At 43.3% G+C, this 27,842-nt stretch overlaps 1 protein-coding gene across 1 annotated transcript in view; it reads left to right on the plus strand.

Annotated features, from left to right (window-relative positions):
- The first annotated feature begins 2,295 nt into the window (after positions 1-2,295).
- The window catches only part of LOC145343203 (isocitrate dehydrogenase [NADP], mitochondrial-like), a 59,125-nt gene continuing 33,578 nt past the window's right edge, over positions 2,296-27,842 (plus strand). The window contains exons 1-4 of the mRNA XM_080189239.1: positions 2,296-2,466; positions 15,581-15,672; positions 18,181-18,346; positions 23,425-23,585. Coding sequence (XP_080045365.1) covers positions 2,379-2,466; positions 15,581-15,672; positions 18,181-18,346; positions 23,425-23,585 — 507 coding nt within the window. The 5' untranslated portion in view covers positions 2,296-2,378. The remainder of the gene's footprint in view (positions 2,467-15,580; positions 15,673-18,180; positions 18,347-23,424; positions 23,586-27,842) is intronic.

Below are 27,842 nucleotides of genomic sequence, written 5' to 3' on the forward strand. Positions count from 1 at the left end.
AGTTATAAGGAGAGGTTGGATAGACTGGGACTTTTTTCTCTGGAGTGTAGGAGGCTGAGAGGTGATCTAATAGAGGTCTATAAAACAATGAAGGGCACAGATCAAGTCAATATATTTTCCCAAAGGTAGGGACATCTAAAACTAGAGGGCATAGGTTTAAGGTGAGAGGGGAGAGATGCAAAAATGTCCAGAGACGCAATGTTTTCACACAAAGGGTGGTGAGTGTCTGGAACAAGCTGCCAGACATAGTAGTAGAGGCAGTTACAATTTTGTCTTTCAAAAAGCATTTAGATAGTTATATGGGTAAGATGGGTATAGAGGGATATGGGCCAAATGTGGGCAATTGGGAGTAGCTTAGCGGTTTAAAAAAAGGGCAGCATGGACAAGTTGGACCATAGGGCCTGTTTTCATGCTGTAAACCTCTATGATTCTATTGGGGCCTAGTTGTTAGTGGTGGCAGCTGTCTCTCAATTCAAGGATGATATTCACTCAGGGTCTTGAGTTTCTGCCATGGGCCTTCATGCGATTAAACAGGGTGATTCTTGACCTAGTCCTTTGGGCACTTGGGGCAGGATGTCCCATGACGTAGTAGGATCTGGAGTGTAGTATCCACTTCCTTTCTCCGCTGCTACTTTGCCTCATTGTTAAGACATTGTGACTCAAAGTGTGATGCAGCTTGATGGATAAGTTGTCAACATTTTGAATGGTTGGTGGCAAACTCCTCCCAGTCAAAATATCAGTGCTTCTGAGGAGAGTTTCAGAGTGCCTTTTGAAGGACTTTGCCTTCCTGAAAGGTTGGCCATTTGAGAAAAAACAGGCCCTGGTGACATAGACACTTTCTCTCCAGAACAAAGTTTGGTCCATCAAAATTGAACTTGCAGGAGTTCTTTTTTAAGTTTATTTATTAGTCTCACGTAGGCTTACATTAGCTCTGCTGAAGTTACTGTGAAAATGCACTAGTTGCCACACTCTGGCACCAGTTCGGGTACACTGAGGGAGAATTTAGCATAGCCAATGCACCAAACCAGCACATTTTTCGGATTGTGGGAGGAAATTGGAGGGCCTGGAGGAAATCTACGCAGACACTGGGAGAACATGCAGACTCCACACAGACAGCAGGAACCAGGAATTGAACCCGGGTCCCTGGGCTGTGAGGCAGCAGTGCTAACCACTGTGCCACCCGAATGCTAGTGGAGTTCAACAGTCCTCCCATCCAGACCATGCTGACCATCATGACAGGTGAGGCTTTATTGAAGACACCAGGGTTATTTATAAACCAAAGGTCAAATGGCCAAAGTTGCCATTCACTCACATCCTCCCAGACCGCCGACTTCCAGTAGCTGAGGAAATTCTCCCGGAGACAACTGAGTTGGGTTTAAACCTGTAACATGTAGCCTCTATCTAGCATTGTGAATGGAAATGGTTGGAGGTGTTTCTTGGGAAGTGTCCTGCTCCCTTGTGTGAATCATTGCCTCAGTTTATGCAAGTGCTTTTTAGTGATAAGGCCATTTGGGCAAGAGATACAATTCAGTGAAGTAAGCTCAATCATTGGCAGGCAGTCTGAACCGTCAAATCCCTACAGTACCATTCAGCCCATTGAGTCTGTATGGACCACATCCCACCCAGGCCCTTTTCCCGTAACCCCACACATTTACCCTCTAATCCCCCGATACTAGGGTCAATTTATCACAGCCAACAAACCTAACCTCACATCTTTGTGGGAGGAAACTGGAGCACCTGGAGGAAACCCACAGACACGGGGACAATGTGCAAACTCCACACAGAGTGACGAAGGAAGCATCTGTGTTAAGAAACATAACTTTCTATCTTTTGCTCTTCAACAGGAAGTCACCATTCATCTCAAAGTGTAGTTGATTTATTATTGCCATGTGTATTGGTATACAGTGAAAAGTATTGTTTCTTGCGCACTATACAGAGAAAACATACCATTCCTAGAGTACAGAGGGGAGAAGGAAAGGATTGGATCTAGACAATGTTGCAATTATAATGTAGCGAAAGATCAACTTAATATAAGGTAGACCCATTCAAAAGTCTGATGGCAGCAGAGAAGAAGCTGTTCTTGAGTCTGTTGCTCAGACTTTTGTATCTTTTCCCGATGGAAGAAGGTGGAAGAGAGTGTGCCCGGGGTTTCCAGAGCTGACTGGCTGTAAACGAAGCCTCAGTGTGTGTTAGAGGTGATGGTCTTTCGGGGCAGTGCTCTGAGAGTCGGTATGCCACTGGGGGCTGGCTGAGATTCGCACTCTCAGTGTCAAACCTAATGGCAGCACGTTAGCGGGCGCTGCACGCTGTTTGCGTGGCTGCCTTCTTCCTGCTCCCACATCGCAGCCTCTCCTGTGGAGCCAGAGAGAGAAAGAGAGATGGCGAGTTTATTCAGGATTGTGCCTTCCTCAATCTGCAGCGGGTCCCGGAGCCTCCCCAGCATCTGCACTCTCCAGCGAAGAGACTGTGAGTCAGCCTGATACTTGCTGCAGCCTGAAATCACCCCCAAACTTTTAGCTTTTGCTATCAGTTTTAGCTTTTGCTATCAGTTGGCGACGTGACGGCTTGCACGTAAATGTCTGTCCTGGAGCTGGGTTGCCGGCGTTGTAGTTTTGCAGGTTTATGATTTGTTAGTTATATTGTTATTTGGGGCCAGATTGAACACTGCGACGCTCCACATGCTGCCTTTCTGTTACTCACACTAGGATCGTGGAAAATTATCTTTTTTACACTTCTTGCCTATTCCACGGTGGATGTGAGAATTGGTCAAAGCATTCAATTCACAAAAAATGCTTCTTCCAGGAGCTCAGCAATGGCTAGCGACCCTACAATGAAGAGATTCTAGCTTTAGTAACTGGTAGTGATGGTCCATTATGGTTCGATGCAAAACTTGAGTTAAAGCAGTTTTGTGGAAGAGCCATAAGTCTTTTCCAAAAAAAAACTTCCTTTGTGCCCTGCTCGTGTCCAGACTTCGTCAATCCGGCTTTCTCCATTCCAAATGTCTGTGTCTATATTTATAATATCGTTCACCTATAAACTTGTGTTGTAAAATACTCGATTTGTTCACTAAGTTCTTTGTGTATTAGTGAATGGGATTGTTAACCGATTAAATATATTCTAAGAGGTTTAATTATACAGTTTCCAACAACACCTCACTTCCGTTTGTCACCCAACCAGCATGGCTAAATTGGAAAGTTTGAAAGAAAACTTTATTCCCCACTCAGATGATTCCTGACTGTCAAACAGCTGGTTCCACATCTCCAATCTTTATATAACTAATAAAGAGGAGAGTTCAATCAAGACTAACATTTCAGTGCAGTACTGACAAAGTTCTGCATTGTTAGAGGTGCTGTCTTTTGGATGAGATGTTAAATCAGGGTCCCGTCAGTTCCCTCAAGTGAACGTCAATGATCCCACGGCAACGATATAAGGAAGAACAGCAGAGTTAGCCTTGTGTCCTGGCCAATCCCTCAGTCATCATCCCCAAGACAGATCAACTGGTAATGGTTTTGGGCAGCACGGTGGTACAGTGGTTAGCACTGCTGTCTCACAGTGCTAGGAGTTCAATTCCAACCTTGGATCACTGTCTGTGCAGTTTGCACATTCTCACCTTGTGGGTTTTGTCTGGGTGCTCCGGTTTCCTCCCACGATCCAAAAGATGTGTGGGTTAGGTTGATTGGCCATGTTAAATTGACTCTAGTGTCAGGCAGTGTAAATATGTGGAGTTATTGGAATAAGGCCAGGATGGGGTTGCGGTTGGTACATACTCGATGGGCTGATTGGCCTCTTTCTGTACGGTGGGATTCTATGATGTACCTTACTGTGGGAGCTTGTTGTATGCAAATTGGCTGTCATTTTCCTAAATTTCAACCTGACTTCACAACAGAAAAACTAATTCATTGGCAGGAAAGCAGTTTGGGACACACTGAGGGAGTGAAAGGTGCTATGTAAATTGAAGTCTTTCTATTTCCAAAGATGTGCGGGTTATGTGAATTGGCCATGCTAAATGGCCCCTTAGTGTCCAGTGTGAAATTCTGAAAGGGAATGCTGGAGGAGAGGGTGGAAAGGCAAGCTGAAAAACATTGTTCATAAAAGGGGCCCTGGGGCTTTATGAATAGAAGCATAGAATACATTATTGTTTAAAACACAAGTTTGACCTCTACTGGAGTTCTAAAAAAATTCATGGATATTGGCATCACTGGCACCGCCAGCATTTATTCCCCAACTGGAATTGCCCTGGGAAGGTAATGGTGAGCTGCTTTCTTGAATTGCTTCAAATCGTCAGGTCTGCCCACAGTGCCGTTTGAATGTTGTCTGCTTCCCTATAGCTTGGAGAAGCAAAAGAGGTCAAATTTGGATAGATTTGAATGGGAATGGGAGAGAGGTGAGCCACAATTGAGCAAAATCATTTCATTTGCAGATAGAATGGAGCTGAAAACTCAGTGCAAGTTTCAATGCAATGGTTAAAGTATCTAGCAATGTAATTTGGATAATATGCGTCAAAGCAAGAAACTGACACAGAAACTGTTAGCACATCTTTATCTTTCATGGATCCTCTTGCAAATTGTGAATAATGATCAGAGGGTTACATAGGGTGGACAGTGAGAGCCTTTTTCCGCAGATGGTGATGGCTAACACAAGGGGACATAGCTTTAAATTAAGGGGTGATAATTATAGGGCAGATGTCAGAGGTAGGTTCTTTACTCAGAGGGTAGTAAGTGCGTGGAATGCCCTGCCTGCAGCAGTTGTGGACTCGCCAACTTTAAGGGCGTTCAAATAGTCAGTGGATAGGCATATGGATAACATTGGAATAGTTTAGGTTAGAGGGCCGTTTGATTGGTTCCACTGGTCGGCGCAACATCGAGGGCCGAAGGGCCGGTACTGCGCTGTAATGTTCTATGTTCTATGTTCATACAACACAGAAGGAGGCTATTATTTATTTATGGGATGTGGGCATCACTGGCTAGCCAAGCATTTGTCGCCCTAATTGCCCTTGAACTAAGTGGCTTGTTAAGCCTTTTCAGTAGATAGTTAAGAGTCAACCATATTGTTGAGGGATCTGGAGTCACATGTAGATGAGACCAGCAAAGGACAGCAGATTTCCTTCTCTAGAGGATATGAGTGAATCTTATGGGTTTTTACAACCCACCTGATTCACTATTGTCCTCTAGGGAAGGAAATTTGCCTTCTTTGCCTTGCCTGGTCTGGCGTACATGTGACTTCAGATCTACAGAAATGTGATTGACTCTCAACTGCCCTTTTAAATGGCCTTGCAAGCCTCTCAGTTCAAGGGCATTTAGAGATGGGCAGTAATTGCTGGCCATGCCTGTGTCACCCATGTCCCATGAATGAATAAAAAAAAACTAACAATGGTTTCATGGTCATCATTATATTTTTAATTCCAGATTTTTATTGAATTGAAATTTCACCATTTGGTGTAGTGGGATTCAAACCTGGGTCCCTAGAGGATTACCCTGGGTCACTGGTCTGGGTGACTAATCTAGTGACAAAACCACTGATCCTTTTGTGCTCAAGGGGTATGCAATTTGTTCCACTTCCCTGCTTTTTCTTCAGAGTCCCGACTATCTATTTTTAAAACATTAATCCAAACATCCTTTGAAAGTCGCTATTAAATCTTCTACTATCCTTTCATATTCTACATTTCAGCAAGTACAACTCAACTGATTAACAAGAAATTCTAATATCCCCTGCAAATTTTTTTCAGTTATCTTAAATCTCACCCTCAGGTTACTGAACCTTCTGCCAGTAAAAGCATGTTTCTTACACGAAGGAAGCTCAGCAGCTTCCAGGTCAGTGTATTTAGATTGATTGACATCTTGTTTTGGGCCAAGATGTCCAATCTTTTTGCTACCAGTGTATTGTGTTTGCAGAATGTATTTCCCTTCAGCAGGTACTGCTGTAACCTGCCAAACTCTTTTCACCAGTACCTTGCAGTCCTGCAAACGTTAACACCAGGAAAGATATGAGCAGTGATGTTGGACCATCCATGGCACACACCATCCAGACTTAGACATCTACCACAGATCCTCCATTGCTAATCTGTCAAAAACCATGAGTTCGCTGCTGAGCACAATCGTGGGAGTGCCAACAGGGTAATGCCTGCACTGCCCCAGAGGGGACAAGCTCTACCCCAATCTCAGGTTTGACTGAGTAATAAATGGAGCCTGGCCAACATTGCTGACAGATATCCTGAGGATAAATTATTACCGTGTATTACAAATGAAGCATTCGCCAGCAGAGACAATGAACATTATTATGAATGCTGGTTGGGCAAACACCATTGAGTGTGACATGTCCATTGGAAGTGGACAATGGCAAATGTCTCTGAGGTCTCAAAAGCAGGAGTGGTATTTGTGATTTGAAGGTGAGAAAGAACAGAAAGGTGACAACTTTCATGAATACTTAGTTGAGGGACTGTCAGTGATGAACAAACTGCCCATGTTTCCTTATATTAAATAATGATGCCATTCTGCCAGCATGCTCAATCAACCAAAAATAGTTGAATGTAAAAGAATGAGTTCCTTAAGGCAAGTAAGGATAATTGACATTTTTGATTATCTAGAATAATAAAATATGTTGTAAACATTTAAATCTATTTCTAGAAAGTTACTTTATATTGCTAAAATGCTGCTTAAAACAGTTTAGATGAAGAAATTGCCATTTCCTGCACAGTCCTGCCTGTCACTACATCATACATTTAATCTGATTTATTTTGTTATAAATAGTATATTGAGATTTTATTGCAGAATACACTATCTAGCTTTTGGTAACATGAAAGCATGCATATGATATGCATAAATGTTCTTAAAAGATATCCAAGTAAATTCCAAACTAAAGGTTTATGATGGTAAATGAATGTAGTGACCGTATTCTCTTCAAATTTGTTAGATGGAAACTGGACAATATCAATCCTGGAATTGTCTGCACAGGGCAAACATCAATGACACTCCAAACGTGCTGCAGACACATAACTCCTGTCAACAACATGTCCTTTCTGTGACACAGATTTTATTACATTTTCTTCCTAATGAATGTCTGCTGTGACATTCTGCATCATCAGAAGGTGCCGTTGATTCATTCTGCACAACATTCTGAATGTTGATAGATTTGGGAACTTGCCTTCAGGTTATGCTACCAGAAGGGGTATGCTAATGGTACCTCCATGAACAAGTGCCCACAGCAGGAAAAGTAAATGATTTGTAACAGAGGTCACCACATGTACAAAATAGGAGCATATCTCAGTCACAGAGTATAATTTTATGTTAAATCAGACATCATGATACCGGTCTTAGTTATACAGTAGGCAAGCAGCCACAACTTTAGTAAGCCACTTAAATCCTAGTTGAGACAATTAATTTGCCAATACACTCCAAGTTTTCACTCCCTGTGCAATTTTACATTGATCACAGCAGCTACATTGGGTGGTGGGTGTAGATTTCTGGCAAGGTCAATGCAGCACAGGTATGCCACAAGGTCTGATAAGGAGCTTTGCATGGAAGAGTTGGAGGCTGCAGCTGAGACTGTGTGAGAGGAGAAGGGACTGTTATTTGAGAAACCCTTGTGATGCCTTTGGTGGCTCCCCTTCACCTGGAGGCAAGTCTGAGTGAAGGGGAACTCTGTAGCCATGAAGGGACCCTTACAGGGGAAGCTACCACAGAGGAAGATGAGAACTGTGCAACCTGATGGAGGTCCACTAAATGAGGAAGAGAGGGAGACTAGGACAGCAATGCCCTGCAGGCCAGCCACTTGCGGTACTTGACCTGAAACAAAAGCAGAAAGTGCTGAAAACACTCAGTGTGCCTGACACAAGGTTGTGAATGTAGCCCAATCCATCACACAAACCAGGCTGCCATCCATTGGCTCTGTCTACACTTCCCGTTGCCTCGGCAAAGCAGCCAGCGTAATTAAAGACCCCATGCGCCCCAGACATTCTCTCTTCCACCTTCTTCCATCAGGAAAAAGATACAAAAGTCTGAGGTCACATACCAACCGACTCAAGAACAGCTTCTTCCCTGCTGCCATCAGATTTTTGAATGGACCTATCTTGCATTAAGTTGATCTTTCTCTACATCCTAACTATGATTGTAACACTAAATTCTGCAGTATCTACTTTCCTTCTCTATGAACTGTATGCTTTGTTTGTATTGCATGCAAAATCAATACTTTTCACTATGTTAATAAATGTGAATAAGTTAAATCAAATCATCTGAGGAGAGAGAAACAAAGTAAACATTTTAAGTCTTCTGTGACTCTTCGGTTCTGAAGAAGAATCACATTGGGCTCGAAACACCGGTTTCTCCCTGCACATGCTCCCAGCCTTTGGAGTGTGCTGGGCTGCCTAAGCAGAGGAATATACCCTCAAGACGTGCTGTAGAAATTGCCTCCCGATTTCAGAGCACCAGTTTCTCCGACAGCTGCATCTCCTCATTGAGGCAGCCATGTATAGTTATAAGATAATTGCAGGTGGCAACAAGCTCAAATTGTTTCAGTGGCTTTTTAATACCTATAACTCCGAAGATTACCATGGCTTTGCATTTCTAAGCCTTGGGATCATTACCTAATCTCCCAGTTATCAGCTCCTCAGGCCTGGCATGGCTGCAATGTTCAGGAGAGCTACATCTGATTAAACACTAACCATACTGAGAGAGCCGGGGCCATCACTGGACTCCGAGAGTGCAAGGGTTAAAGGATTGTACGCATGGTTATCAGTCTTCCATCAGCCAGCCAGGAGAATTAGTCAACTGAAAGAGACTTGATTTCAATTTGATTTATTATTGTCACATGATTAATATACAGTGAAAAGTATTTTTTCTTGCGTGCTATACAGACAAAGCATACCGTTCATAGAGAAGGAAATGAAAGAGTGCAGAATGTAGTGTTACAGTCATAGCTAGGTGCTGAGAAAGATCAACTTAATGCAAGGTGGATCCATTCAAAAATCTGATGGCAGCAGGGAAGAAGCTGCTCTTGAGTCGGTTGGTATGTGACCTCAGAGTTTTTCCCGACAGAAGAAGGTGGAAGAGACATCCAGGGCATGTGGAGTCCTTAATTATGCTGGCTGCTTTGCCGAGGCAGCGGAAAGTGTAGACCGAGGCAATGGATGGGAGGCTGGTTTGCGTGATGGATTGGGCTACATTCATGACATTTTGTAGTTTTTTGTGGTCTTGAGTAGAGCCATACCAAGCTGTGATACAACCAGAAAAAATGTCTTCTATGGTGCATTTGTAAAAGTTGGTGAGAATTGTAGCTGACACACCAAATTTCCTTAGTCTTCTGAGATAGTAGAGGTGTTGGTGGGCTTTCTTAACTATAGTGTCGGCATTTGAGGAACCGGGACAGGTTGTTGGTGATCTGGGCACCTAAAAACTTGAAGCTCTCGACACTTTCTACTTCGTCCCCGTTAATGTAGACAGGGCCATGTTCTCCACTTTTCTTCCTGAAGTCAATGACAATCTCCTTTGTTTGTTGACATTGAGGGAGAGATTATTGTCGCTGCACCAGTTTGTCAGATTCCCTATCTCATTTCTGTACTCTGTCTCGTCATTGTTTGAGATCCGACCCAGTACAGTAGTGTCATTAGCAAACTTGAAAATAGAGTTGGAGGGGAATTTGTCTACACAGTCATAGGTGTATACGGAGTATAGTAGAGGACTGGGAACACAAGATTGTGGGGCATTGGTGTTGAGGATGATTGTGGTGGCGGTGTTGTTGCCTATCCTTACTGAATGTGGTCTGTGGGTTAAGAAGTTCAGTTTCCAGTTGCAGAGGGAGATGCCGAGGCCTAGGCCATGGAGTCTGGAGATGAGTTTTATAGGAATAATGGTGTTGAATGCTGAGTTGTAGTCAATAAATAGGAGTCAGATAGAGGTGTCCTTGTTATCTGATGTTCCAGGGTTAAGTGCAGGGCCAGGGACATGGTGTCTGCTATGGACCTGTTGCAGCAGTAGGCAAACTGTAGTGGATCCAGGCAATCTGGAATTGATTCGTGCCATGACTAGCCTTTCGAAGCACTTCATAATGATGGATGTCACAGCCACCAGACGATAGTCACTAAGGCACACAGCCTGCCTTTACTTTGGTGCTACCAACCTCCTCTGCCACTTCCATCCAGGTTTGCTTGGCCTGACATGATGTCACCTCTTCCCTTCCCACGGGAGAGGAGCTTCCCACCATTTGGTCACTGAGAAGGGCACACATGGAGTCATCATCAAACCATGAGGTCACGTGTGGCTGTAGTGATTGCTGTAGCTGGGCGATGATATTAATGTTTCTCAATCTGTGCCAATGGTGGGGCGAGAGAGCTGGATGAAGAGTCAGCGATCATGTTGAGTGCCTCAGGCTGAGATTTGCACAGTTGGTGACAGCTCCTCCATCTGCAGCAAATTGTAAATGACTGGTCCTGCTGACCTCCTGCCGCAGCTTCTCCATCACCCTGATACACACGTTCAGTGGCTCTTTAACCCACCCATTGATAGCTGCCGTTTGCTGAGGGCCTGCCCCTTCTCTGCCTGACCATCTGCCTTTCCCACTTTACCAACGGTGCCACCAGAAGCTGCTGATTGGCCAGCTGACAGCTTAATCTCAGCAGGGCGATGGCACTGGGTGAGGGCTGGCATGGTCTTACTTCTGCCACCATGACCCCCAACAACACCCATCATCCCAGTCAAAGCCCATCAGTGTGATTCCTCATGCCTTGACCACAGATATTTAAGTAAAATCTGAATTGTATTTCTTTCTTTCTCACTCTCTCTCTCTGCTTGTTGAGTTACATTCATTATGCTTTCCACCATCTCTGTCCCCTCTGATTGTCTCTCATTTCTTCCTTGAATTCATGGTTCCTTTTGTCCCATGTTTTATTCCCCTTCCTAGCTTCTGTCTAATTCTGTTGTTCCATTTTTGTTTGTTATTCCTTTTCCCTCTCTGTCCTTTTCAATTCCTTTCTCATAGAAACTAGAAGCAGGAGTAGGCCACTCGGCCTGTCGAGCCTGCTCCGCCATTCATTTTGATCAATGCTGATTGTCAAATTCAATGTCCTGACCCCCTCCTTCCCCTCATATCCCTTGCTCCCTTTAGCTCCAAGAGCCGTATCTAATTTCTTCTTGAAATCACACAATGTTTTGGCCTCAACTACTTTCTGTGGTAGTGATTTCCACACACTCTCTCTCTTTCCTGTTTCTGTTGTATTTTGGTTTCTTTCCTTTCCTCCCACATATTACCAATAAAAGTGCTTTACCTTTGGATCCTATGTCCTCTACAGATATTGTCATCTTTTTTTATTTTCTGCTGTGAAGGTTGATCCCACTGATGGTGTTGGCTTGTGGCAGCAGCCATGGTATCAGTTGCAGTTTATTGCTTTGCCGGTCACAAGACTAGTGATTGTTAAAGAGCTCAGTATGTACTCAGTCACCTTCACTCCCCCTCCTTAAACAACCAATGAGCATTGCAAACATTCACAGCAGTTGTTTCGCCAGTAAATGCATCTCCAATTTAAAAAAAATCCACCATGAAAAGAAAGGCTTTCTTATTTTAGGAAAGCAAACTGGAGTTTAGGATTCCTGCCTTCTGAAGGTGGCCCCTGTGCCATGTTAATGTGCTGTGATTAATTCTGTAGCCCAACTAGGTCAAAATGGAAACAAGTCTCTCCTGTTGCAGCTGAGATTATGTTGAATGCTGCATTTCAGGACTGAGTGCTGGGGAAGGGCAGCTAAACAAAGCTTTCAAACAAAACTGCACTGCAGCCAACAGCAGAGCCACCTGTGATTTATTGGCCCTTGTAAATGAAATGTTTAAACATGTGTAAATGCTTCCTATGCACGCTGGGTCACTATGATACCATAGAGAGCTAAATACTGTTGATGCTGACAACCTGAATTAAAAACTGGAATCACTCAGTAAGACCAACAACTTCTGTCAGTTAAGGAGGGGTCATGTTGCCAGTTCAGGCTGATGATCCTTTGTGAGTATGGTGGTGTTGTTTATATATTCGTTCATGGGATGTGAGCATCACAGGCAGGGCCAACATTTATTACCCATCTCTAATTGCCCTTGAGAAGGTGGCAGTGAGTCTCCTCTTGAACCACCGCAGTCTATGTGGTGTAGGTGCACCCACAGCTGCTTTTTGACCAGGCAACGGTAAAGGAATGGCAATTTTGTTCAAAGTCTGCATTGTGTGCAGTTTAAAGGGGCACTTACAGGTGGCGGTGATGTTCCCATGCCTCTTCTGCCCTTGTCCTTCAATGTGACCAAGATCATAGAATCCCTACATTGCAGAAGGAAGCCATTTGGCCCATCGAGTCTCTACTGACTTTCCAAAAGAGCATGTTACCCAGGCCCACCCCCTGGTCCACTTAACCTACACATCTTGGGACACTAAGGGGCAATTTAGCATAGTTAATGTACCAAACGTTCACATCTTTGGACTGTGGGAGGAAACCAGAGCACCTGGAGGGAACCCACACAGGTACAGGGAGAATGTGCAAACTCCACACAGACGCCAAGGCCAGAATCGAACCCGGGTCCCTGGTGCTGTGAGACAGCAGTGTGAACCACTTGTAACCATGCTGTTCATTGGTCATGGTTTTGGAAGATGCAGTCAAAAGAGCTGTGATACAAGACCAGCAAAATATAGGTCATCTGACAAAACATCAAACTGAAACATTAACGCAAGGATAAATCTCCAGCTGAACATATGTTTAAAATCTCCATATGCCTAGTATTTGTGGACAAGCTGGGTGGACCTTCTGAAGATGTTCAGTGGCAATTCAGTAAATAAATGTAGTTATTATTGTGAAATATGTATTTTGGCAAGCTTAGTTTGTGCATTAGAAATTTCATCTATTAAAGAAAAAGTCAGGCATTTTGTTCTCAATGGTTTTTGAGCGATTCACTTCATTATTTTTGTCAAATTAATTTTTGTTATTGATGTATTCTTTTTACTGGTCACTCAGGATTAGTCAGTGTAATGACTTTAACAAGGCCCATGATGTGGACGTCTTAGAATACGAGTGCCCTCATTGAGACTTGTCCAATCGGGGAGCCCTGAATGTGTACATAATGTCGAGCGTAAGGATTAAGCGCACTCCAAATGTCTGAGTGTTGCTTACTGTGTAAATAAATCTAACTTTGGTGAAGGGACACTGGCCTAGGAGTTATTTTAGTCAGTTGTAACTAATGAGTCAGTTCCCACCAGCAATTTTCTACTTTCTTTCTCCTTGCTTTTGATTTGCCCATTTTGAACCTTTCCCATTCACTTTTGTTGGGGGTAATCCAATTAGCAAAGTATTAGAACAAAAGTGCGGCATCAGGAAGTAGGCGTCCTTAACAGGCTGTGCATTCCAGGTGCAAAACAGATATTGGTCTGGATTATGCTACAAGTCTTGAAGTAAGGGTGATAACTAACCTTAAAGGAAGCCTCACTTAGGGATCTTTTGACCTCTGCAATGAGAACTTTAACCGCTTTGATAAGTATTTGATTGTGGTATAGTTTAATGGGGATGCCCAGATGCAGTAATATCAGCAGGCAATTGAAGCAGGCAATCACATTACCAGGAAATGAAATGCACTAAAATCAAATAACTTTTGAAAATTGTATACAGGGGAAAATAACGATACACATGTAATGAAGATAGAAGATGAAATGTCATTGTAATTTTAAAAAATGACTATTTAAAAAGTCTAGATTAAAAATTCTATTGGCCATGCTAAATAAACCCTAGTGTTAGAGGGATTAGCAAGATAAATATGAGGGGTTGTGGGGATAGGGCCTGGGCGGATTTGTGGTTGGTGCAGACTCTATGGGCCGAATGGCCTTCTGCACTGTTAGGATTCCAATCACACTGGAAACACTCAGTAGCGTACTGCATGTTTCTTTCAGGGTGAAATTGGCTATACATTCCTAATTGTTCTTCTGATGACCAATAAACCCAGTCAGACCTCATAAAGTTTATTTATTAGTCACAAGTAAGGCTTATGCAATGAAAGTTACTGTGAAGTTACACTGCAATGAAGTTACTGTGCAATTCCCCACACTCTGCTGCCTGTTTGGGTCAATGCACCTAACCAGCACGTCTTTCAGTATGCAGGACGAAACTGGAGCACCTGGAGGAAACCCATGCAGACATGGGGAGAACATGCAAATCCACACAGACTGTGACCCAAGCCAGGAATTGAACCCGGGTCCCTAGCACTGTGAAGCAGCAATGCTAACCACTGTGCTACCGTGCTGCTCGTTGACAAAGATTTAACTTTCGGTGGGATTTTGTGCAGACAACAGAAACGGGCAAGTTCAGGTCAGATGAATTGATTTCACTGATTGCTGATTCTGAGGAAGTTGGGAGTGTGGGACCACAGTCGCGCCTGCAGTAATAGACAGACCGCAGTTTCAGGATTTCCCTGTTCTTCTGTGCTTGTGCTAAATCCTGAAGATTCTGCCTAATTCATAATGCTGACATTTAACCAGGAAAAGACTCTGCAAATTCCAGGCAAATATAAATTCTACTCGATCTTGGTATGCTAATACAAGGCAGCAAGACCAGTTGTCTTCAGGTGAGAGGATTAGAAGGCGGGGAATAATTGGATTGCGCAGATATATGTAATTTAGTCCTCAATCGTAATCATACATTCTCTTCTTTTTATGTAATGTTGATAAACAGTTGGAAGCAGAGAAACAGAATTGTTTCTTTGCAGCACAGGCTAATGTAAGTTGTACTGGCAGAAGATTGTACTTGCAATATGATATTGGCATTTTCTATTATAAATGTGGTCACAGCACTTTTTAAATTGAAAAGTTGACATGGGAAATTGGCAGATGGTAACATGATACAAGTAAATGCAATTGTAACTGGAATTACAGTTTGAATGAAAAATGCGTAGAATTGGATAGAGTAACCATAGAAACAGAATTCTTTCCTATATTGTGATTGTATCATTCGAGTTGAATTTATTGGGAAAATCTTGCACTTTAAGCCATGGTTTGTAAAGTTATTTTGCCAGCCTTGTGTGACATGGTGGCCCAGTGGTTAGCACTGCTGCCTCACAGCGCCAGGGACCCAGGTTTGATTCCACCTTAGGTCACTCTTTGGACTCTGCACGTTCTTCCCGTGTCTGTGTGGGTTTCCTCTGGGGACTCCGGTTTTCTCCCACGGTCCGAAGGATGAGATGGTTAGGTGGATTGGCCATGCTAATTCTCGCTCAATGTACCCGAACATATGCTGGAGAGTGGCAACCAGGAATTTTCACAGTAACTTCATTGCAGTGTTTATGTAAGTCTACATGTGACAATAGTAAATAAACTTAAACTTTCTCTTAAGATGGCAGGCTAGGATTGAAAATACTAATTTTCTGAATGATGAAAACCTACCTAATAAATGAGTCACTGCAGCATTCATTCATTTGCCGTTTTATTCCCCTCACCCTTACCAAATGTCTGCAAGTGACTCTGTACACACACATATACAGGCCCTCCAGTCTGCACACATATACACATGCACAGGTTTGCTTTCCTTTGATATTAAAGATTTCAGTAGATGATTGAAAGATGTCTGTCTTTATTTGTCTGCAGATGCCAAAAAACGAATCAAAGCAGAGAATCCAATTGTGGAAATGGATGGAGATGAAATGACCAGAGTGATATGGAGCTTCATTAAAGAGAAGGTAGTTGTTGTGATAGACTGAATTCAAATGAATGAAGGCCTTTTAAGTTCTGTGGTATCCTCCTCCTCCTCAATGATTTGTTCTGATTGCAAGAATCATTTAATACTGCATCTGATTATTTCTGAAAGTTTAAAAAATCACTGAGAAGCATTAAAGAAAGTGCGAAATCAGCAGGAGCTGTGCTGCTTAGAATTGCTTTTTCAATACCAAATCAGCTCTTTTTAGTGGGAATGATGACCACTGTAATGAACTTTTATATCCACCCTATCCCTCTCTCTTATAGTGTCCACTTAACCAGTTGTTGACCAAGTAGCTTTTCCACCTACGACTAATGTTGTTAACCATTTGTTAATATGAATGTAGCTCAAATTATCAAAGTGAACTCGGGTCTTAAAAAAGAACACCAAGAGAAACTAATGGCATGTGTTGCAATGATGTGGGTATGCCGGCGTTGGACTGGCGTAAACACAGTAAAAAGTCTGACAACACCAGGTTTTAGTCCAACCTATTTATTTGATAATATACTCACAAGCTTTCGGGGTTAGCCCCTTCGTCAGGTGAATGGAGAGTTCTGGCCTCAGACAGAGCATATAAAGCACAGACAGTTTAGAGATTACTGATTAGAATGCGAATCCTTACACCTAACCTGCTGTTCAAGACCTGAAGTGGCTGATAATGTGAGTGGAAGGAGCACTGATCACAGTTTAAAGAGATGTGTATTGTCTCCAGACAGTCTGGAGACAATACACATCTCTTTAAACTGTGATCAGTGCTCCTTCCACTCACATTATCAGCCACTTCAGGTCTTGAACAGCAGGTTAGGTGTAAGGATTCGCATTCTAATCAGTAATCTCTAAACTGTCTGTGCTTTATATGCTCTGTCTGAGGCCAGAACTCTCCATTCACCTGACGAAGGGGCTAACCCCGAAAGCTTGTGAGTATATTATCAAATAAATAGGTTGGACTAAAACCTGGTGTTGTCAGACTTTTTAATGTGTTGCAATATCAGAGCTTACAGAGATTTTTCATTATTTCACAATATTTATATTAACAAACATTACATAAAGCATAATGGTACTAAGTCATACAGACCTGAAAGCCTTAGTGGGGGGAAACCACCCCCCCAAAAAAAAGGAATTTCTTCAGCCAGAGACTGGTGAATCTGTGTAACTCTTTGCTGCAGAAGGCTGTGGAGGCCGGGTCATTGAGTGTCTTTAAGACAGAGATAGATAGGTTTTTGATTGATAATGGGATCACGGGTTAATGGGAAAAGGCAGGAGAATGGGGATGAGAAAAAAAATCAGTCATGATTGAATGGCGGAGTAGATGCGATGGGACGAATGGCCTAATTCTGCTCCTATGTCTTAAGATCTTATGGTTAGAAAATGTTGGAAATACCCAGCGGGTCTGACAGCATCTACGGAGGGAGGAACCAAGTTATTAATAGCCAGGACTCTACCACCATGCCCGCCATGGAATCGGTGCGGGAGAAGGTCTGACAACGGAAATGTCAGTTGTCCTTGGGTGGGAATTTTTGATCTCAGCTGAGTGAGGCCATAAAATCCTGCCAGGTCAAGGAACTTTCTTCAGAACTGATCTTGGTGATTGGGCTAGATAATTGGGTTTGATAACTGGCCCAGCCTGAATTAATTGGTGTGTACTACAATTTGCCTCATTGCCTCCTGGGTTAGGGAAGGGGAAATTCATTTGTCTTCTAAAGTTAATGGAAGCTTTAATGTACAGGTTTTAGCAGCATTACATTTTGTATCAGCTTTAGTTGTCTTTGTGCAAGTATCCACTCTGAATAATGGCAGGTATCATTCCTTACAGACACTGATACCCCAGTCACACCACCATCATGCCACCCCCAATAATAATGCAGTTATTAATGCAGGTGGTACGGTGGTAGAGTGGTTAGCACTGCTACTTCACAGTGCTAGGGACCTAAAAGATAAAGTTAAAGTTTATTTACTAGTCATAAGTGAGGCTGAAATGAAGTTACTGTGAAATTCCCCTAGGTTCCATTCTGAGGTCAATTCCGTCACTGTCTGTGTGGAGTCTGCATGTTCTCCCCATGCCTGCGTGAATTTCCTCTGAGTGTTCTGGTTTCCTCCCACAGTCCAAAAAATGTGCTGGTTAGGTGTATTGGTTGTGCTAAATTCTCCCTCAGTGTACCTGAACAGGTACCTGTGTGGTGACAAAGGGACTTTCTCAGTAACTTCACTGCAGTGTTAATGTGAGCCTACCTGTGATACTAATAAATACATTTTAAACAGTTCTTTCAGAGACACAGCTGGGGGATGCCATTTTTATATGAGATCTATACTAACCACCAGACTTTGCAGACCATATAATATGTACGCATTTTTGTGTCAGAGTCCTGGCAACACTGTCTTCTTTGAAAACCTGTTTAATGCATTATTCCCCAAGGTACCCAGGAGCTGGTGTGGCTTGTGGATGTGCCTCTTGGTGCTGTGTGCTGATGTTGATCTGTGCTTTATTTTGCAGCTCATTCTACCCAATGTGGATGTGGAGTTGAAATACTATGATCTTGGTCTCCCAAATCGAGATAGAACAGCTGACCGAGTGACAATTGAGTCTGCAATGGCAACACAAAAATACGGAGTTGCGGTGAAATGTGCCACCATTACACCAGATGAAGCTCGTGTGGCAGGTATATGATTGAGATTGATTTGTTTAAAAAAAATAGGTAGCCAGAGCTTGTTTCCCCATTTGTGTGAAATCAGTAAGTATTAGTGTGTGTGTGTGTGTGTGTGTGTTTGTATGCATAGAGCCTGCTTTAGTGCCTGGTGAATGCAGTAACTAATGGTGTAGTCAGCTAGTTTGCTTTTTGCACAATTCATTGTCGAAGCTGTGTTCAACTTTTGCGCACTCATAAAAAGGTTGGTATTTATATCATGCAACAGTGAGTTCTGGCTCTCTGCACACTTGCTGGGCAAAGAGGAAACTTGTACATCATAGAAACATAGAAACTAGAAGCAGGAGTAGGCCATTTGGCCCTTTGAGCCTGCTGCACCATTTATTTTGATCATGGCTGATCATCAAATTCAATATCCTGATCCCCCTTTCCCCATATCCCTTGATACCTTTAGCCCCAAGAGCTATATCATAGAATCTTAGAATCTCTACAGTGTAGATGGAGGCCATTCGGCCCATTGAGTCTGCACTGACCATAATCCCACCCAGGCACTATTCCCATAACCCCATACATTTACCCTGCTAGTCCCCCTGATACTAGGGTCAATTTAGCGTGACCAATTAACCCAACCCTGTGGGAGGAATTGGAGCACCCGGAGGAAATCCACGCAGACAGGGGGAGAATGTGTGACACCACACAGACAATGACCTGAGGCTAGAATTGAATCCAGGTCCCTGGTGCTGTGAGACAGCAGTGCTAATCACTATGCCACAGTGCCACTCCAGTTATCAAATATAGAAAAATATAAATATCATGTAAAATATGCATATTTTTGTGTAATCTAGATTGAAATAATTTGACAAAGAGGAATTTTTCCTGAAATGAAGGGCTATGTAATTTGACATTATAAGGGAGGTGGAAGAAATTTTTGTCATTGATCCAGGTTACAAGCTGAATCTGAAATGGGCAGCTGATGGGTTGCTCTGATGGCTCGATGAAGCATGTAGCTGAGGAAAGTCTGGGTTTCCATTCTCTGTTTAAGCTGAGAACTATACCCACATCCTCTGTCTCCACACAAGTACAAGGAGCATTGATAAGGGTGGTGCAGTTGATGTGGTCTACTTGGCCTTTAAGCAAGATTTTTGACAAAATTCTACAAGGCAGACTGGCTAAAAAAAAAATCAACCTATGGGATCCAGGAGAATTCAGGGAATCCAGCTGATTGCAAAATTCACTCAGAAAATGAAGGATAATTGTTGATGGATATTTTTGTGACTGGAATGCTGTTTCCGGTGGAGTTCAGCAGGTCCCTACTCTTTGTGGTATATATTAATGATTTGGATGTAAATGGAGGGGGGATGATCAAGAAGTTTTCAGACAACAAAAAAATTGACTGCATGGTTGATAGTGAAGAGGATCCCTGTAGACTGCAGGAAGATATCAATGGACTGGATCGAAAGATATTATAGAAAGGATATTATTAAACTAGAAAGAGTGCAGAAAAGATTTACTAGGTTGCTACTGGGACTTGATGGATTGAGTTATAAGGAGAGGCTGAGTAGGCTGGGACTTTTTTCTCTGGAGTGTAGGAGGCTGAGGGATGATCTTATAGAGGTTTATAAAATAATGAGGGGCATAGATCAGCTAGATAGCCAATATCTTTTCCCAAATGTAGGGGCGTCTAAAACTAGAGGACATAGGTTTAAGGCGAGAGGGGAGAGGTACAGAAGTGTCCAGAGGGGCAATTTTTTCACACAGAGGGTGGTGAGTATCTGGAACAAGCTGCCAGAGGTAGTAGTAGAGGCGGATACAATTTTGTCTTTTAAAAAGCATTTAGACCGTTACATGGGTAAGATGGGTATAGAGGGATATGGGCCAAATACGGGCAATTGGGATTAGCTTAGGGGTTTAAAAAAGAAAGGGCGGCATGGACAAGTTGGGCTGAAGGGTCTGTTTCCATGATGTAAGCATCTATGACTGTGTGACTGGTCAGGTGAACAAAATAGTGGAAAATGGAATTCAACCCAGAGAAGTGTGGAGTGTAGCATTCGAGGAGGTCAAACAAAGAAAGGATTGCACAAGAATAGGAGGAATACTGAGAGATGTAGAGGAAGTGAAGGACATTGGAATGAATATCCACAGATCCCTGAAGGTAGGAGGACAGGTTGATAAGGTGGTTAAGAAGGCAAATGGAATCTTTTCATTTATTAGCTGTGGCACAGAATGTAAGAACAGGGAGGTTATGCTGGAAATAAATAAAACATTAGTTAAACTACAACATGAGTAATGTATGCAGTTCTGGCCACCTCATTATAGAAAGAATGTAATTGCATTAGGGAGCGTACAGAAGAGATTTACGAGGTTGTTGCCAAGACTGGAAGATTACAGCTATGAGGAAAGGGAACTGGATAGAGTGGCTGGGAAGCGCCTATTTAATTTAGCAGGACGAGGTCAGTGGGCATAGATTTAAAGTGATTGGTAGAAAGATTAGAGTGCAGATGAGGAAAACATTTTTCACCCAGAGAGTTGTGAGGTGTGGAACTCCCTGTCTGAAAGGGTAGCAAAGACAGAAACCCTCAATTAATTTGAAAGCTCTCAAGGAGCTGATGGCCTAGTGGCAGGACTATTAAGCCAGAAATTCAACTAATGTTCTGGGGACCCTGGTTCAAATCCTGCCACGACAGATGGTGGAATTTGAATTCAATAAAAAAAACCTGGAATTAAGTATCTACTGATGACCATGAAACCATTGTCGATTGTCGGAAAAACCCATTTGGTTCACTAATGCCCTTGGGGAAGGAAATCTGCCTGGTCTGGCCTACATGTGACTTCAGAGCCACAGCAATGTGGTTGATTCTCAACTGCCCTCAGGCAACTGGAGATGGGGAATAAATGCTGGCCAGCCAGCGATGCCCATGTCCCACGAATGAATAAAAAAAAGCTGTTGGGATAAGTGCCCTCAGTGCCGTAACCTGCAGGGCTACAGATTAAATGCTGGAAAGTGGGAATATGCTGGGTGGGCCATTTTTTTGTCCGGAACAGTCAATTTGGGCCAAGTGACCTCTTTCTGTGCCATAAATGTTCTATAGTTGGCTGAACTTGGCAGGAATAAAGGCAGAACTGAAAGTTTAAATGAGAATACTTTAAATACATTGTGGTTTATTTAGTGTCAACAGATCTTCTCTCAAGAGTAATTTAACAGATAGCAAACCAGAAATTGATATAAGAGGCAAATTAGTGGAATAAAACAAGTGGGAAATAAGCGACGAGGGAACAAAAACTCAGATGTTGAGCGAGCGAAAAGATAACAATTGGAGTCAAAAAGAATTAGAGCAGCTGATAGGTGAAGATAAGACTTAAAAAAAAATTAGGTTAAACTGAATGTGATATGGTTCATCTGTTCTTACAGCTCAGTATGTGGATGGAATATCATTTGAATTAGATAATCCGTCTGCCTGTGATGTTTAAATTTAAATTGTCTGGAAGGTAACAGACAACTCTCATTTCCCTCAGTACAAGATATGATTAGCCCTGGTGCAATCTTAGGTATATAAGATACTGAAGGGAATAGACAGGGTCAATAGTGAGAGACTGCTCCCTAGATTGGTTACAAATACAAGAGGACATGATTTAAGGGTGAGGGGGGAGAGGTATAATTTGGAAGTGAGAGGAAGGTTCTTTACGCAGAGAGTTGTGGGGGTATGGAACGCGCTACCGAGTAGGGTGGTGGAGGCGGGAACGTTGGACTCGTTTAAGGTTCAGTTAGATAGGCACATGAGTGAAACGAGGATGGAGGGTTATGGTAGGGGTATTAAATAAGGGTTAGAACCTCGGGAGAGACCGGAAAGGCAGGCTTGTGATTAACGTTTTTGTCTTTTATTCCGCAGGTGGAGGTCCACCTCGTTGTCAAACGAGGGGCATGCACACGGTGGGTCGTGCGTGGGCTACTCTTGGAGGTTCCGGGAGTGGCCTAGTACTTCGTGTCGGTGTGTGTGCTTGATCCTGGACCGGTAGATGGCGCCGCAACAGCTCGGTGACTAGCACTGCTAGCTGTGCAGATACATGGATTTGGGCCTGTGTCTGTGGGAGTTTGTGCATTCTCCCTGTGGTTGCGTGGGTTTCCTCCGGGCGCTCCGGTTTCCTCCCACACCCCAAAGGTGTGCTCTTAGGCTGACTGGTTTACCAAATTGACACTATTCTCCCCTGAATCTGGCTAAGTTAGGGGTTCCATTCGTAGACACGCAGGGTAGAATAGGTGTAGGGTGATGCAGCGGCGCAGGCTCGTTGGGCCGAAGGGCCTGTTTCCTGTGCTGGGTTGTTCTTTGTTCTTTAAGTGGATTCCACCCGCACCACCGCCCCCCCCCGCCCCCTCCCCAAACACGGTGGCATGTTTTGTGGTGGTGAAGTGGCTCACCATTAGCCTTCAGCGGGACTGGAAGACCCTTCTGGTCCCACTGAAGTCCATGGTGTTTTGTGTGGCTCGCCCATTCCACTGCTGGGGAACCTGTGGCAGGGGTCACCTTCGGCGGGGCTGGCAATTCCCACTGGCAGGAAAGGCTGGAAAATCCCGTGCTAAGAATCTGTTTGTAATTATGTGATCAGTTTTACTTTACAATTGAAAGTGTTTTAAATTGGTGATTCTGTGTTTGGCTGGCTTTGAATAATGTGATCTGATTCACTGACTGACTGTTGCTGTCACCACTCGGGAATACTAGTCAGTTCATCTGCAGTTGATAGAAAATATCTGGCATTGATGTCAGTCATTGAAAAAAGAATGAGAGCAGCTTCGTTGCTTAAAAGAGGTTTTAAAATATCTGTTCTTCCATTTTATGTTGTAAAACTAATGTGTCTCATCCTCTTACGCCATGACTGAAATCTTAATTTTTATATCATTCTGCCACCTGGTGGTGCTGGTGAACTTCCTCTCAAATAGTGAATCTGATAGTCTGAGTGACCCAGGAACTGCGAACCTACAGCCTGTGAATGTTTGACTTCTTAATAATGAATGTTTCCCTTACAAAGCCTTTACAGAATATCCAATGTAGTTTCTTGCAATGTGAATACTGACCAAAGCCCAACTGGTCATTTTTCAGAATTTGGACTGAAAAAGATGTGGAAAAGCCCAAATGGAACTATCCGAAATATTTTAGGTGGCACCGTTTTTCGAGATCCAATTATTTGCAAAAATATCCCACGGCTTGTTCCCGGTTGGGTGAAACCTATCACAATAGGACGACATGCGTATGGAGATCAGGTAAGACAGTTGTTTGATGAGATTTATCGCCCTATTGTGAAGAAATTGCTTCATGTCTGCTGGAGATCAGTTCAAATGTTCTGCATGTAGTTGAACCTGCTTGTGGCATTCAGTATTTGTCTTCATACCCAAAGATGGGAGAGTCTAAAACTAGAGGGCATAGGTTTAAGGTGAGAGGGGAGAGATACAAAAGGGTCCAGCGGGACAATTTTTTCACACAGAGGGTGGTGAGTGTCTGGAACAAGCTGCCAGAAGTAGTAGTAGAGGCGGGTACAATTTTGTCTTTTAAAAAACATGTAGACAGTTACGTGTGTACAATGGGTGTAGAGGATATGGGCCAAACGTAGACAATTGGGACTAGTTTAGTGGTTTAATAAAAAGGGCAACATGGACAAGATGGGCTGAAGGGCCTGTTTCCATGCTGTAAACCTCTAGGACTATTACTGTATGAGTATAGTCACCGTGGTTTATAGTATAGAGCAGTTTCATAGCGAGAGGATAAAATAGGCTGGCACTTGTGAGAGTACTGAGGGAGCATTGTATTGTTGGAGATGTTCCCTTTTGGATAAGATATTACATAGCTGCATATCCAGAAGTGGTCTCTGGTGGTCGAGTCAATATCTATCCCTCAACTCGCTCCACCTGGAGAGATTAACTGTTAATTCATCTCATTTGTTATTTGTGGGATCTTAAGTGTGTGCAAATTGGCAGCTATATTTACTACAAAACAACACTTCACATTTAATGAAGCTTTGAAGAGCTTTGAAATGTGCTGAGGTTGCTAAATATGTTCTCGAAATGCAACAACTATCACCATGACGATTGAGGATTTGAATTCAGTTTATAATAAATACAGTTGGCAATAAGACCTGGTGTAATTAAAAGTGAGCATGAGGATAAAAACAAAATACTGCAGATGCTGGAATCTGAAACAAAAACAGAATATGCTGGGAAATCTCTGCAGATCTGACAGCATCTGTGGGCAAAGGATCATCTAGACTTGAAACATTGGCTCTATTCTCTCTCCACAGATACTGTCAGACTTGCTGGGACTATGAGGATGTTAGATTGCCGTAAAAAAAACCAAACTATTTCATGAGTGAGCTTTAGGGAAGGGAACCAGTCATTCTTAATAATGCCACAAAAGCAGAATGCAGCATTTCTGAAATTAAAACAGAAAATGCTGGAAATAATCTCTAGGTCAGGCAGCATCTGTAGAGGGAACAGAGTGAACATTTCTGGTCAGTGATCGTTGGGGCAAGGGCTCAAGTACGTAATGGTCATGATACAACTGGGCCGTCGTCCCAGTCAACAGAGGCAGGCCTTCCCTCACCTGCTGACCTCACCACACTCCACCTTCATTGCCAATTCATGTATCCCTGGCCCAAAACTAGGGCAGCAGGGCATCCTTAATGGAGATGCGTTTGTAGGGTGAGGAACTGGTCTCCTTGATGAACATCCAGCTAAAGTCAACAGAGATTGATGTGGGGTGGGAGAGGATCTGAGTAGCAGAAATTTGAAGCACTGGAAATTGAAGAGGGTTCAGGTTGGGGAGTAATGAAATATTTATGTCTGATAGTGAAAAAACAAGGACAGATTTGATTTGATTTATTGTTGTCAGATGTATTAGCATATAGTGAAAAGTATTGTTTCTTGCGTGCTGTATAGACAAAGCATACTGTTCATAGAGAAGGAAAGGAGAGAGTGCAGAATGTAGTGTTACAGCCATAGCTAGGGTGCAGAGAACTTAATGCAGGGTACGTCCTTTTAAAGGTCTGATGGCAGCAGGGAAGTGTAGACAGAGTCAATGGATGGAAGGCTGGTTTACGTGGTGGACAGAACTTCGTTCATGACCCTTTGTAGTTTCTTGTGGTCTTGGACAGAGCAGGAGCCATACCAAACTGTGACACAGCCAGAAAAAATGTTTTCTATGGTGCATTTGTAAAAGGTGGTTTCAGAAACAGGTGCTTTCAGCTCAGAGAGAGGTAGAGATGGGCAGAGAGGTAAGAGGTCTGAATAAAAAGCCTTTGTGACAGAGAGAAAATGGAATTAGAAGCTTTCATCAAAAATGATTGGTTTCTGAAAGGACATGAATAAACTGAAAGTTGGGTCCCACTTTTCACTATGAACAGAAAGTTAGATGTTTTAACACAAGGTAATTGTTGAATTTCACACCATGGGCTAGATTTCCATCATTGAGGTGGTAGCAGGAGTTGAAAATTTCTGGTACATCTTGGGAGGAGAGCCAGGAAAGATGGAAATTTCACTGTCTGTGTGTGTCTGTTTGTTGCGCTTATAAGTATCTGTAGCTGAAACTACAAGCACTAAACACTTCTGTACCTTGTCGGGTGACATGGTAGCACAGTGGTTAGCACTGCTGCCTCACAATGCTAGGGACCCGGGTTCAATTCCCGGCTTGGGTCACTGTGCGGCTTTCCTCTGGGTGCTCCAGTTTCCCCCCACAGTCCAAAGATGTGCAGGTTAGGTGGATTGGCCATGCTAAATTGCCCTTAGTGTCAGGAATACCAGTAGGGTAAATACATGGGGCTACAGGGACAGGGATGGGTGGGATTGTGGCCGGTGCAGACTTGATGGTCCTTGTGGCCTCCTTCTGCATTGTAGGATTCTATGATTGTGTAAATAAACGTTGAGCAATTGACTGAAGAGGCCAGACAGAGCTGTTAAGCAATGTTTTCCCTTGGGTTCAAGTGTACCAACAGTCTATTGGATTTCTGGGGTATCAGCAAAGTATACGTAATTTGTCTTGGCTGAGAACCCAGAGATCCATTGGAATTAAAGGATCTGGATGGTTGACATTTTTATTGGTTTGTAATAAAAATTGAGTTTTTTTTAAAAGAAAACAGAAAATTATCGATGGTTTATTTTAAAGCTATTTTTCCTATTGCCATGAAAGGGTTCATTGGTTCTATACAGTATATAGAGTGTGAATGAGCATGGAAATGCAATAGCTTGGCATAGAACATAGAACATAGAACACTACAGCACAAACAGGCCCTTCGGCCCACAAGTTGCGCCGATCACATCATCACCTACCAACCTACAGACCTATCTATAACCCTCAATCTCATTAAACCCCATATACTCATCCAGAAGTCTTTTAAAAGACCCCAGCGAGTTCGCCTCCACCACCACTGACGGCAGCCGATTCCATTCACTCACCACCCTCTGAGTGAAAAACTTACCCCTAACATCACTTCTGAACCTCCCTCCCCGCACCTTAAATCTGTGTCCTCTCGTAGCGACCATTTCAAACCGGGGAAATAGCCTCTGAGAGTCCACCCTATCTATTCCTCTCAACATTTTGTAAACTTCTATCAGGTCGCCTCTCAACCTTCGTCTCTCCAGGGAAAAGAGTCCCAGCTCCCTCAACCTAACTTCATAAGGCATGCCTCCCAGTCCAGGCAACATCCTTGTAAATCTCCTCTGCACCCTTTCAATAGCTTCTACATCTTTCCTATAGTGAGGCGACCAGAACTGCGCACAATACTCCAAATGAGGCCTGACAAGGGTCTTATAAAGTTCCAGCATTACCTCCCGACTCCTAAACTCAATCCCTCGATTAATGAAGGCCAGTACACCATACGCCTTCTTGACCACCTCCTCCACCTGCGAGGCCGATTTAAGAGTCCTGTGGACCCGGACCCCAAGATCCTTCTGCTCCTCAACACTACTCAGACTTCTGCCGTGGAAGCAGGAGTGGTCATATAGAGTGGGAGGATGTATATCTTGGCATGGGGGAGAGAGAATCAGGAGGACCTTGCGAACGTACCTTTTAAAAGGTTCCCTCATGTAGACCATAGTTCACCATACATGGTAGCACAGTGGTTAGCACTGCTGCTTCACAGCTCCAGGGTGCTGGGTTCGATTCCTGGCTCGGGTCACTGTCTGTGTGGAGTTTGCACATTCTCCTCGTGTCTTCATGGGTTTCCTCCGGGTGCTCCGTTTTCCTCCCACAGTCCAAAGATGTGCGGGTTAGGTGGATTGGCCATGCTAAGAAATTGCCCCTTAGTGTCCAGGGATGTGTAAGTTAGTGGGATTAGTGGGTATAATATGTAGGGATATGGGGGTAGGGCCTGGGTGGGATTGTGTTCGGTGCAGACTCGATGGGCCGAAGGGCCTCTTTCTGCACTGTAGGATTCTGTGAACACTTCTGTGAGGTATGGTGAAACATGATTTGCTGAAAAGCTGGCCTGACACCATGAAAGCTGCAGAGGACCAGGATGTGTCAGACCCTGC

This window comes from Carcharhinus amblyrhynchos, chromosome 5 (assembly GCF_965287045.1).
Source record: "Carcharhinus amblyrhynchos chromosome 5, sCarAmb.v2.hapA, whole genome shotgun sequence".
Classification (NCBI taxonomy): Eukaryota; Metazoa; Chordata; class Chondrichthyes; order Carcharhiniformes; family Carcharhinidae; genus Carcharhinus; species Carcharhinus amblyrhynchos.